Raw genomic sequence first — 12,347 nt, 5'->3', positions numbered from 1 at the left:
AAAATGAACTATTGGGACCTCATCAAGATAAAAAGCTTCAGTACTGCAATGGAAACAATCAACAAAACTAATAGGCAACTGATGGAATGGGAAAAGATAGTTGCAAATGACATATCAGACAAAGGGCTAGTATCCAAAATCTACAAGGAACTCACCAAACTACACACCCGAAAAATAAATAATCCAGTGAAGAAATGGGCAGAAGACATGAACAGACAGTTCTCCAAAGAGGACATCCAGATGGCCAACAAGCACATGAAATGATGCTCAGGGTCACTCATCATCAGGGAAATACAAATCTAAACCACACTGAGATACCACCTCACACCGGTCAGAGTGGCTAAAATGAACAAATCAGGAGACTATAGATGCTGGTGAGGATGTGAAGAAACAGGCACCCTCCTACACTGTTGGTGGGAATGTAAACTAGTGCAGCCACTCTGGAAAACAGTGTGTAGGTTCCTCAGAAGATTAACAATAGAACTCCCCTAAGACCCAGCAATAGCACTGCTGGGGATCAACCCAAGGGACACAGAAGTGCTGGTGCATAGGGGCACATGTACCCCAATGTTCATAACAGCACTTTCAACAATAGCCAAATCATGGAAACAGCCTAAATGTCCATCAACTGATGAATGGATCAAGAAGATGTGGTTTACTATACAATGGAATATACATGGCAATGAAAAAGAATGAAATCTGGCCATTTGTAGCAACGTGGATGGAACTCGAGGTGTCATGCTAAGCGAAATAAGTCAGGCAGAGAAAGACAGATACCATATGTTTGCACTCATATGTGGATCAGGAGAAACTTAACAGAAAACCATGGGGGAGGAGAAGGGGGAACATATTTACAGGGAAGGAGGGAGGCAAACCATAAGAGATTCTTAAATACCGAGAACAAACTGAGGGTTGATGGGGGGCAGAGGAAAGTGGGTGATGGGCGTCAAGGACGGCACTTGTTGGGATGAGCACTGGGTGTTGTATGGAAGCCAATTTGACAATAAATTATAGTAAAAAAATAAATTAATTAAAAAAATAAAATAGAAGAGATAGGTTTGTCTTGTTGAGTGAGGAGCAGAAAGTACAGTTCTTTCATGATGTATACAAACAAACAAACAAACAAACAGATCCACGCACAGATGCTGGTTTATGTAGACTCTCTAGGAACATGTACATGGACACATAGGTTGCCTGTGATGAGAAATGGGGAGCTCTGGTATACAGGGAATTATCCTGTATACCTTTTTGTACTACTCAAATGTTGCATCACTCAAACAACAAAATTTAAGAAAGTTAATCAGTATAAAATTTTTGAAAGGCACTTTCAAGAGGGCTGAAGCCTCTGCTGGAAGTACCGGATTTCAGGGGAGACGCTCCGTGCCCTCTTCGGTTTCTGTACCAGCGCAGCCCAGTAATGGTATCACAGAGACTGGTAATTGAGACAGGGACTGAATCCCCTGAGTCACCAGAGGTGACCTTGCAAACCTGGCCTTTTTTTCATCAAATGCACAATTATCCCTGCTCTCCAAATGCCAGAGGCCCTGGGGGAGAAGGAGACCTAATTCTTGCTCTGCTGGGATCTGCCACATTCCAGTCTCCTTCCACTTGTGCCCTGCCGCCCCCCCAGGTCCTAGCCCATCCCCCATGCACCGACACCCACCACCCACTCCAGCCACACTCACATGGACAGCACCTTCACTTCCAAGATTTCGTGTCTCAGCTCCAGGCATCTTGTGGAGTTATATTCAAATGGACCCTCGTAAAATTCAAAGTACCTGGGAACCAACAGGGAGAGGTTACTATGCAGAGAAGCTGGCCAGACTTTTGGGGGACTGTGGGGCTCTCGTTGGGGGTGGGTCTAGCCTGGTCAAATAAATACAGCACATCAGTCCCACCCCAGCAGATGACCTGGTGGGGGGCACCAGGACCTTGGGGGCCCTCTGGCTTGATTACTGGCTGGTTGATTACTCAGAGCACCCCACTATCCCAGGACTTAAGCTTTTACAAGGCGTGAACTCAACTTAGAAAATCATGACATTCTGAAGCAGGCTGGGTTCCAAACTAGTGGCTGCAAAGGAGAAGGGAAGGGGCAAGATGCTCTGAGCACTGTCTCCTTCTCCAGCTTCCTGTGATCAGTCCCTGACGGAGGCAGCACTGGGAGTGGGCGCAGTGAGACCCAGACTTTCAACCAGTCCTGCCCTTTCCTGCCCCTTTCTTCTCCCCTTGGGACACTGCCACATGGTGACAACCTCAAACACAGCTAAGATCTTCTGCCTTATCTACACATCATTAGCTCACTTGACTCTCATGCCCACACTGTGACTAGGTGAAACTGACATTTCTTTCTCCCCATTTGGCAGCTGAGAAGACTGAGGCTAGATAGGTGGAGCTACAGGTCATAAGTGCTCATCACAAGCATCTAGAAACAGCTCTGGGAGTTGACTCACTCGCTCACAGCCACACAGATGGTGGGTAGCAAAGCAGGGCCATGAACCTACACGTTGACTTGAGGCTGCTCTTGTCCATGCACCTCTAAGGACAGCTGGTGGCCCCTGAAAAGGGTCCTGTGGCCTCCCACAGCCACTGGAGGAGAAGACCTTAAAAACACCCCCCTCACACCTGAAGTTCCACCAGCCCAGGGCAGGAAGAGCACCTGCCTGAGGGCAGGTGGGGGGAGGTTTTCCACAGACAAAACACAGTAGTTCACTGCTGCGCTGGACCACAGAGCAGGATGGGGCCTCTCCTCAGGGCCGCTCTCTCTGGAGGTTGCTCAGAAAGAACTGGGGCGGGGGCGCCTGGGTGGCACAGTTAAGTGTCCGACTGCAGCTCAGGTCATGATCTCACAGTTTGTGAGTTCAAGCCCTGCATTGGGCTTTCTGTGCTTAGCACAGAGCCTGCTTTGGATCCTCTGTCCCCATCTCTCTCTCTCTGCCCCTCCCCCCCCCAAAATAAATATACATTAAAAAAAGAAAAAGAAAGAAAAGGCTGGCCCAGATTCAGCTGGGGGATTGGATTCCAGAACAGCTCTACACCACACAATCAAGAAGCCCGTGGGTGGGACCACCATCAATGTGAACAGCCTCTAGACGGTAGCTCTGGAGAATCGGAAGTGGGAGAGGGGCCCCAGGGCTGTCCCCAGGGGCCCTGTGGGCCATGACCGAGGATCTAAAAGTCATTCTTCGAGCATTCCCCAGAAAGCTTCCCAACACGTGTGGGCAATTACTCTACGCATGTTCTTGCACACCCAGTTTACAAGTACAAACTCATGGATGTGCTGCTTTAGACAGAGAAAGTCATTTTACTCAATTATCTGGCTTCTTTTTAAAATATGTATATTTTAAATAACTTCCATATACAATAATATCATATTTACTATTTTAAAATATATTTTAAAATATTTGTTAATTTTCATATAATTTAATAGTTAAGTTTTAGTTATATTTTAAGTAATATTTTTAAATATTAAAACATTTTAATTTTTATTTTTTAATGGTTATTTATTTTTGAGAGAGAGAGAGAGAGAGAGGAAGACACAGAATCCAAAGGAGGCTCCAGGCTCTGAGATGTCAGCACAGAGCCTCATGCAGGACTCAAGCTCACAAACTGTGAGATCAGGACCTGAGCCAAAGTCGGACACTTAACCAACTGAGCCACCCAGGCACCCCAAATATTAAACCATTTTATAGAACAAATTGGCTCCTATTTACAAAATGAAATTGGCTCCTTGTTCTCACATCTTAGAATTGAAGCAGAGTTAATAAGAACTGGGCATTGAGGATTCCCCAAAATACCACACTTCCCTTTTTCTCTCTGTTTCCCTTATGTTTTGGAACTCCTTTCTCTGTATTTCTCATCTGGCAAACCCACATTGATCCTTCAGTATCCAGCTCAATGTCCCTACTAGTATGAAGCCTTGTCTGACCCCCACTCTTGGGGTCCCTCTTACTTCGTCTCTTAATTAGAGTAAATAACATTGTATTATAATAGTCTGCTTTTATATCTGTTTCCTTTCCAAACTGCATTATGATTTATCTCAAACACAGGACTCTGTCTTTGCTACCTCTATACGTTTTGTACTACAGACCAGAAAGCTAAAAACTACATTTCCCAGACTCCCTTGCAGCTAGGGTTTGCTATAACTTAGGTTCAACCAATCAGAAGCATTTGCATGAGCCTGATTCAGAGTTGAGTTACAGGTATACAAGGGCAAGGCTCCAGGTGTTGTTTTGCTGGCCCAGAATGCGGCAGAAGTGGCATGGCTCTCGGAAACTGCAAGGGGTAGGAGCACCCTTGTGATTATATCAGAGGCGGCTCTCACGGTGGCCCCGTTTCACGGCGCAGTTTGGGAGCCTCAGCCTTTGGTCTTTCTTCAATGTTCCCAATGATTCTGAGCTAGTAGTACCCTAAAAAAATCTCTTTCTGCTTTCGCTAGCTAAATGGATTCTGTTCTATATTAATTATATAGAATCTATATAGAATTATATAGAACAAGGGGTCAGCATGAGGCCACCAGAAAAGTCCAAGACCTTGGCTGTAACTCCCATCATTTTCCAGTCACACACAGGTAAAGGAGGGGTGGTATCTTATCACAAGGATCACTGTTTGCAACCAGAGCCAGTGGCACTAGGTCCTCTGGAATCCACTGGGTCATCTGAAGCCATGATCTCAGGCTGCTCCTGAGAAAAGCTCCAGATTCAAAGGGTACAGGAGTTATTTTGGAGGAGACTCAGCCCAGAGCTCTCAGGGGGTTGGCTATCTTGCAGACACATCTTAGATATGCCCCTAAACCCAGCTTTGTGACTTCGGTAAATCACTTCCCCTCTCTGGGTCTCTTCTTTCTCCTCCCTAAAACGATCTGTTTGAATGAGGTGGCAGCCAAGGCCCCAGTCAGCACTACAATATGATCCCAAGTTTCCCTCGGTGTTTACCACATGCTAACCAAGCCAGAGTGAGACTGTGGATGAACGATCCACAAATACCAGGAAGGAACTCGCACTGCTCAGGCAGCCCCTCCATGACCATCCCCGACTCCCCTCTGCCAGCCTCCACTTGGTCTCCTGCTCCCCCGAATCCCCAACCTCACCCATCTAGGGAACCGGGCAGGACGGGGGCTCCATATGGTCTCGTGCCTTGTGATGGGTGGCTGTTAGGTGGACAGACCTTCAGAACTGGGTCACACTCTTTCTCTGTCCCCCAGAAGCCACCAGAAGCCACCTGAGGCCCATCACTTTTGTGAGCCTTAGTGTGCTCATCTGTGAAATCCACACATAAGCATGGGCGGTACATGTGTGACAGGGCTGAGAGAGGATATTGATGAGAACTTCACGGAAAGCCCCAGCACTGTGCCTGGCACACAGGAAGAGCCCAAGGAATGTGTGTGCCTCATTCTCCTCTCTCCTGCCATTAAAGGGCAAGAGTTGCCAGAGAGTCAGCGCCTTGCTTATGGCCTTCAGCTGGTTGATGGCAGAGCTGAGACAGGCCTGGGTCACCTCAGGAAACTTCTCTGCCATCTGGACTGGCTGGCGTCCTCCATCTGCTGCTGCTAGCAAACCTCTCCCCTGCCACCCTGTGGATAAAGCTCATGCTGTGTTCTGCTTGGACGCGGGAATGTTTCTGACCACCCATCTCTGCGGCAGACACCATGCAGAAACGGCAGCTTTCTGATGCTTGAACATCGGGGCCTTGTTGACCCTGGGGCCAGCCAATTTCGGGAGACAGTAACCCTCTGGGAGCGCACCTTTCCTGTGCGAACAAACCAGTCCGGAGCTCATAACCCAGACCAACCCTCCTCTCACATCCAGGGCCTCTTCCCCCCTGCCCTGATCATCCCAGGACAGGAACCACACAGGGAGGGAAAGCCCTTAGATCTAGAGCCCACTGAAATCATTCAGACTAACCAGCCCCATGCCTGGGGCACCTGCCTCACCTGTTTCTTCCACAGAAACCACCGTAAGGCTCTTGCCCACTCTCCCCACCCGACTCTCTCTGCCTCCTGACCAGCCCATGACCCCCAGTGTGGCCCCACACGGTGCAGTGTGCCTCCTGCATCTAGGGATCTGTGAGTATAAAATCCTCTTCCTGCACGGCAGTGGCTCCCACATCTGTGTGTCTTGCTGTAGATGACAGTATTGAACCCCAGCTACCCTGAAAACGCTCCACGCCAAGTTGTCACAACCGCCCCACGCCTGGGCCTAAAGCCCCCGGTTTGCCATCTGGGAATGGAGCCGGTAATGGGTGCTCCTGTCTCCGTCCTACCCGGGCTTTGCTTTTCTGAGCTGCGCTGCTCCATCCCAGTCTCCAAAGCTAACACTCGAGGAAATAAGATTGTATTTCCCCTGGATTCCACACCTGATGGGACACCCAAGGACTGCGCTCTGGACAACGCACGGGAACCCCTGTTCGGCCCGGATGCAAACTGTTAGGCGGACCTCAAAAACGATGCTTCTGTTTCCTTGTGTGATGATGTGGGAAGGTGCTCCCAGGACGATGCCGAATGGGAAACACAAGCTACAACACCATGCCCTCCCAAGAGAATGCTGTGTGCATGTGTGAACGCACAGGCCAAAGGGAAAGGCTGTCACAAGGCCTTGATGCGGGGCTTCTGTGAATAACAGGACTGTGTTTTTAAAAGACTCTTGTGTATTGTTACAAGTTTTCTGTGATGTGGTTATGACTCGTTCGCTCTAGGAAAGCACTAATAAATGCCCTTTTGTTTACGTCCTAGATCTCCCACGGCACAGCTCGAGCCTCCCAACTTTCCAACAAGCAGTCTCTCCAAGTTTCTCAACTCCATTGGCCTCTCAAGGTGAGTCAGGCACCATCTCTTCATCCAATTCTTGAAAGACGATCTCTGACCAGAGCGAAGGGGAGGGGCCCTGGCATCACATTTGGCACTACCCAGGTATAAATAGTCATAGCCCGTCAGGCCAGCTCATCTCAGATGCCACTTGGCTTCCGGCAGTCAAGTCCGGGACGGTGCCAGGCCGCCTCCAACCTGCCCCCTCCTCTGTGCCCTCAGGGACTGTGCGGGGGGGGGGGGGGGGGGGGGGGGGGGGGGGGGAGGGGAGCGGGGGAAGCTGCCTGGCCAGCAGGTGATGGCTCCACTAAGTGAGAAGACAGACGCAGAGGTGAGCGAGGCAGTCCAGCATATTAGTTTCCCTCCTACCCAGATGTGGGCTCTGGCTTTGCAGGCCGAGGAGGCGTCTTGTCAGCGTGCCCAGGGGCCCGCACACATCCCTGCCCACCTTCCTCCGTGAGCCTGGCTCTCAGAGGGCCCTCCTGTTGGCCTGAACCCCCTCTAGAACTTCATCAGGACCATGGGGGCTTTTTTTTTTAAGTTTATTTACTTATTTTGAGAGAGAGTGAGAGGGCACAAGTAGGGATGGGGCAGAGAGAGAGAAAGAGAGAGAGACTCTGCACCACCAGCACAGAGTCCGATGCGGGGCTCAAACTCACAAACCACGAGATTATGACCTAAGCTGAAGTTGGATGCTTAACCGACTAAGCCACCCAGGTGCCCCGGACCACGGGGTCTTACTTGGAAGGCACAGAACTTTGAGTCCCAACAAGCACTGGCTGGTACCAGATAAGGTGCATGCATTCAGCTTTCTATCTAACACTGCCTCTCCTCCCCAGGTGCTGATGGCGTTCAAGAGGACAGGAGCCCAGGGAGGTCTGTCTCTATGTCCTGCAAGAGCCTCCCCCAGCCCAGGGAGCAGGGAAGCGGCCCCAGCTCAGCAATCGGAGCCCCTGCACTCTTCTCAAACCTGGTACAAAGTTTCAAAGGACCACAGAGTGGTTTGTTTATTCCACACTGGGTGGGAGCAGTGAGGGTATGGCACCTCTGTGCAAATTAGGAAAAAGTACTTTTTCTCCAGATGAATTAAGCCACATGCCAGTCACATGGTTTATCAAGTGGGAATGAGCTGGATGTCAACCCTGCCTGACCCCTTGGCTGGGTATCTTTGTGCAGTGCCCATCCTGCACAACTGTATGTACAACCTGAGACTGGACTCTAACTTTGTCTTGTTTAATCCTCCCAACAGCCCCATGAGGACAGGCATTGTTTCCCCATTTTTATAATCCAAGATTTCCAGTAAAGCAACTTGTCCAGAGTCATTTAGCTCATAAATGGGGGCGCTGGAAAGCAGACCTCAGGCTTTCAGGAGCTCAGAATCTATATTCTTCGGTGACTGCAGTGCACTCCCTCTCCCTGATTCTGACAAGCCACAGTTACAGGGGAACGAGGGGGGGCTTTCTCCATGGGCAGCCCCCTCCCCTTCAGTGAGCTTCACGCTATTTCAGGGCCAGAACAGCTGCCTTCTCCAGACTGCACACTCCCCATCAGAGCAAACACACAGAAATCAGAGTCTGAAAATTGCAGCCTGACAATTCAGAGGACTGCAGGGTCTTCTCAAACAGGTGCAGCAAGAAGCAAGGAGAGCTGCGCTGTCAACGACTACAGGTCATGGCTGCCAAAGGAGCCACCCCCCTTCCCGGATGGTAGAGAGACCTGCCTCGGTCCCCGGCTGGATGCTGGCTCCTTCTGGGTCCCCATCTCCTCATCTGTCCATGGGGATCTGCAGAGGGGCTTGGAGGATCAGAACGGAAAGCTAAGGAAAGCCTGATGTTCAAGGCAACCCTTGAGAGTCCCGTGATCGGCTCTTGGTGAGAGCTTCTCTGAAGGGTCTTTCCTGGCGTGGGATGGGGGCCGGGGTCAGGGGCAAAGCCTGCTGCCACTCCTTCCGCCAGCCCACGGCTCTGCGGAGCCCCACACCCAGTGGGGCAGACATTCCATGCACGAGTGCACACGCAGTGGCCTTACTTTCTGCACCGCACCTGGGAGCCCTGGAAAACTCTCCTCTGCAAAATCCGGCCCAAACACCTGGCAAGCCTCCAGGTGCCCTGCCGCCCCGCTGCTGTGCCTGACCACCACCTCCCCGCCCTCCGGGGCCCAAGCTAAATGCTGCCTGGTCCTGGCCTCCTCGGACTTCTCCCCAACCCAGGAAGCCACCTCTGCTCCCTTTGGGGTCCTTCTCTCCCTCCCAGCACCAGGGGCATGAGTCGGTCCTCTTTTCTCACTCTTCCTCTCTGTGTCTTCCCAGCTGCTGGTCCATCAGAGGTCAGTCTCCTGGCAGCTTTCTGTGTTCTCCCCCTAATGTGCTCACAGCCCCTGGCACGCTCCCCAGCTCAGTCCTTAGTAAACTGGACTATATACAACTCCCCTCGATGGATGGCTTTTCCCCTCTTTCACTCACCGAAGATTTACTGATCCATCGCTATGGGCCAGGTGCTGTTTTAGGCGAGGATGCAGTGGTGACCAAGCCAGATCAAATCCCCACCCTCAGGAGGAGGAGGAGGAGGAGACAAATGAAATATAATGCAACGTAGTGCCAAGTGGTGATGAACTCTATAATGTAAGACAGTACAGGGGGCTGGCGGGGACCCAGAAGGCTGGTGGAAGGTCAAGGAAGGCATCTCTGAACAGAGACGGAGGCCTCAGCAGGAGCGCAGGAAGAGCATTGCAGAGAGGGAAGGGTGAATAAACAAAACACCCTGAGGAGGGATAAAGCCAGCAGGCTGCAGGGCAGGGCGGTGGGGACGGTGGGGGGGACAATGAGAGGAACTGAGTCCAGAGCGGCGAGTGGCACCGGGTCAAGCTGTCCCTCGGTACAGCTACACGTTGAGGCAGAGGTCCAATGGGAAGGCTCCCTCTGGCCACTGCAGGGAGGACGGACCGCACAGCAAGAACAGACAGGGGGATGGGACTGTTGCAGCCAGAGAAGAGGGTGGATTGTCCAGAGTGGCAGCTAGAATGTGGGGGAAGGAGACAGAGCAGGAAATGGGTTAAGGATAAGCTGATGACAGGATTTGAACGGCGAAAAAGAAAGAGAAAAATCAACAGTAACTCCTAGGAGTTTAGCTTGGACACCTGGTTGCATCACAGAGCCATTTCCAGAGGAGGAAACAACAGCGATGCCCAGTGTGGCTAGAATCAGACGCCCCTGGGCCACGGTAAGGCTGTTGGGACCCTGAGACACGCAGGCGATCGTAAGCAGTGGGACCCACACGTCCGCAGCCGGGTGCAGAGGTCGGGGTTAGAGGTACATGTTCCAGAGTCAAGTGACAAAGGACGTAGTGAGACTGAGAAGGAAAGTCTGTGGGAAGAAGGAAAACCCAGAGCACCCAGTGACAGAGAAGCCAAGAACATTTCCAGGACAGAAGGGCCGGCTCTGTCCAGAGCTAATGGAAGCCAGGAAGAGGACGGAGGAGGCCCCGCTGCCTGCCCTAAGCAACTAGATGGTCATCAGTGACCTTGACAAGAGTAGATTCCGGGAGCTGGCAGGCAGATGCCCCGCTGGCATGGCTTGAGGGGAGAACGGAAGTGGGAGGTGCTGGACACGGTGACCGTGGGAGTCTGTGAGACAAGCACTGAGTGCGTGCCACAGACTGATGGTGTGTGCTCCCCAAAATCCACATGCTGAAATCCTAACCCCCCATGTAATGGCGTCAGGAGGCGGGGGTCTTCAGGCGGTGATTAGGTGGAGGGTGCAGCTCTGACGAGTGGGATCGGTGGACCCTGCGGAGCTCTCTCACCCTCTTCCTGCCCTGCGCAGGCACAGCAGGAAGATATGGTGTGCAGGCAGGGTGGGCTCCCGTGGGCTCCCACCCTCCCTGACCGTACTGTCACCCTGATCGCGAACATCAGCCTACAGAACTGACAGTCAGCTGCTTCGAAGCCAACCCATCCGTGGTGCTTTGTGGTAGCAGCCAGCCCAGGCCAAGAGAGGGAGACCGGGAGCCTCGGTCCAGCTGACCTGGGAAGGGGGCCTTTCCCCCTGCGTGTGAAGGATCCGCCACAGGACCGCCGGAGGAAGAAGAAATAGACCTAAGTGCTCCGTAGGGGCCCCAGTGGAGGGTGAGGGAGGGAAGGTTTACATCTGCACCAGGAGGCCTGAGAGGGGAGGACAGCCTCTGTGAGCCCCATCACCCCATCACCCCTGCCCCAGCACGGTCCGTACAGCCACCCCCGGGAGAAAGTGTAGGCCGTGGGAGCACTGCAGGTAGTGAGACCCTGGGACAGCCTCGGGCACCTGACTATCCGGGGGCCCCCTAAACTGCTTCTCAGGTGCGTGCTTGGTCTTCCCAGCTGGACCCCACCCCCTCTGGCCTTTCCATTCTGGGAGCAGACCTGGGGGAGGTCCTTTGACCATCTGATCTGGAAACGAGGCTCAGAGAGGGAAGTCCTCGTACCCAGCCGTGAGAAGGGGCAGGGCTGGGGCCTGGATCTTCCCCACAAGGTCCTCTCAGAGGACCCCACCACTAGTGAGTGAACAACGTCAGAGTTTAACAGATGAGGTAACCGGGGCACCAAACTGTTTGCCCAAGTGGTCCTTTGCCCAGGAGACTCAATTCGGACTCACCCAAGGGCCACAAAGCTCGAGGGCCAGGGGGATGGACTTCACCACACAGGCCACCACCACTTGACGAGTCCCAGGACACCAATGACCTGGACTCCACAGACAGCCTCCTGCCTGGTGGCCTCCAGAGGCCCATGTCAGGTACGTGGGAGGAGATGTAGAAGCTGCACCATCTTGTTTTTCTTTGCCAGCACCCAGCCCAGAACATTCTGCCAAACCTGACTCTCCAAATTCTTCCCAGCTGGATGGAGCCCGAAAGAACACCCTCCCTCTTTTTATTTATTTTTTTGTCCTTTCCCACAGATTTAAAAGTTGACCAGAAAGGCTGGGGCTAAGCCAGCCTCCACCCACAAGTCAGGTGTGCAGCGCATGGAACATTCTTTCCCTGGGGTAACTCTGCCCCAAGGGCTGGCTCCTCTTTGAAATGCAGAGCCTTCAGGAGCAGGTAGAAGGAAGACTGTCAGGGTTAACAGTCAAGAAAGCACTAACCAGGGGTGCCTGGGTGGCTCAGTCGGCTAAGCATCCGACTTCGGCTCAGGTCATGATCTCATAGTTCGTGGGTTCGAGCCCCACGTCAGGCTCTGTGCCTGGAGCCTGTCTTCAGATTCTGGGTCTCCCTCTCTCTCTGACCCTCCCCTGTTTACGCTGTCTCCCTTTCTCTCTCTCTCTCTCTCTCTCTCTCTCTCTCTCTCTCTCTCAAAAATAAATAAAACATTAAAAAAAAAGAAAGAAAGCACTAACCATAAGGGGGTGGTAGAAAGACACAGAGGATAAAAGGCGGCAAAGCGATGGGGTATCAGGAGCTGAGAGGCCCCAAAGATGTACCCCAACACCCTGCTCGAGGTGACCTGCCCACTGTCCAGGAAGGGCAATCCCTCAGTCTGGCACGGCCTGCCCATCTGGGGAGTCTGGAGTCACACCACA

General features: G+C 52.3%; 1 protein-coding gene across 2 annotated transcripts in view; it reads right to left on the bottom strand.

Annotated features, from left to right (window-relative positions):
* ST8SIA5 (ST8 alpha-N-acetyl-neuraminide alpha-2,8-sialyltransferase 5) overlaps positions 1 to 12,347 on the bottom strand; it is a 56,318-nt gene that overhangs the window by 21,122 nt on the left and 22,849 nt on the right. For both annotated transcript variants that reach the window (XM_029922761.1, XM_029922762.1), the window contains one exon: positions 1,686 to 1,778. In XM_029922761.1, coding sequence (XP_029778621.1) covers positions 1,686 to 1,778 — 93 coding nt within the window. The remainder of the gene's footprint in view (positions 1 to 1,685; positions 1,779 to 12,347) is intronic.

The sequence above is a fragment of the Suricata suricatta genome, chromosome 14 (assembly GCF_006229205.1).
Source record: "Suricata suricatta isolate VVHF042 chromosome 14, meerkat_22Aug2017_6uvM2_HiC, whole genome shotgun sequence".
Classification (NCBI taxonomy): Eukaryota; Metazoa; Chordata; class Mammalia; order Carnivora; family Herpestidae; genus Suricata; species Suricata suricatta.
This window is presented reverse-complemented; position numbering and strand designations above follow the sequence as displayed.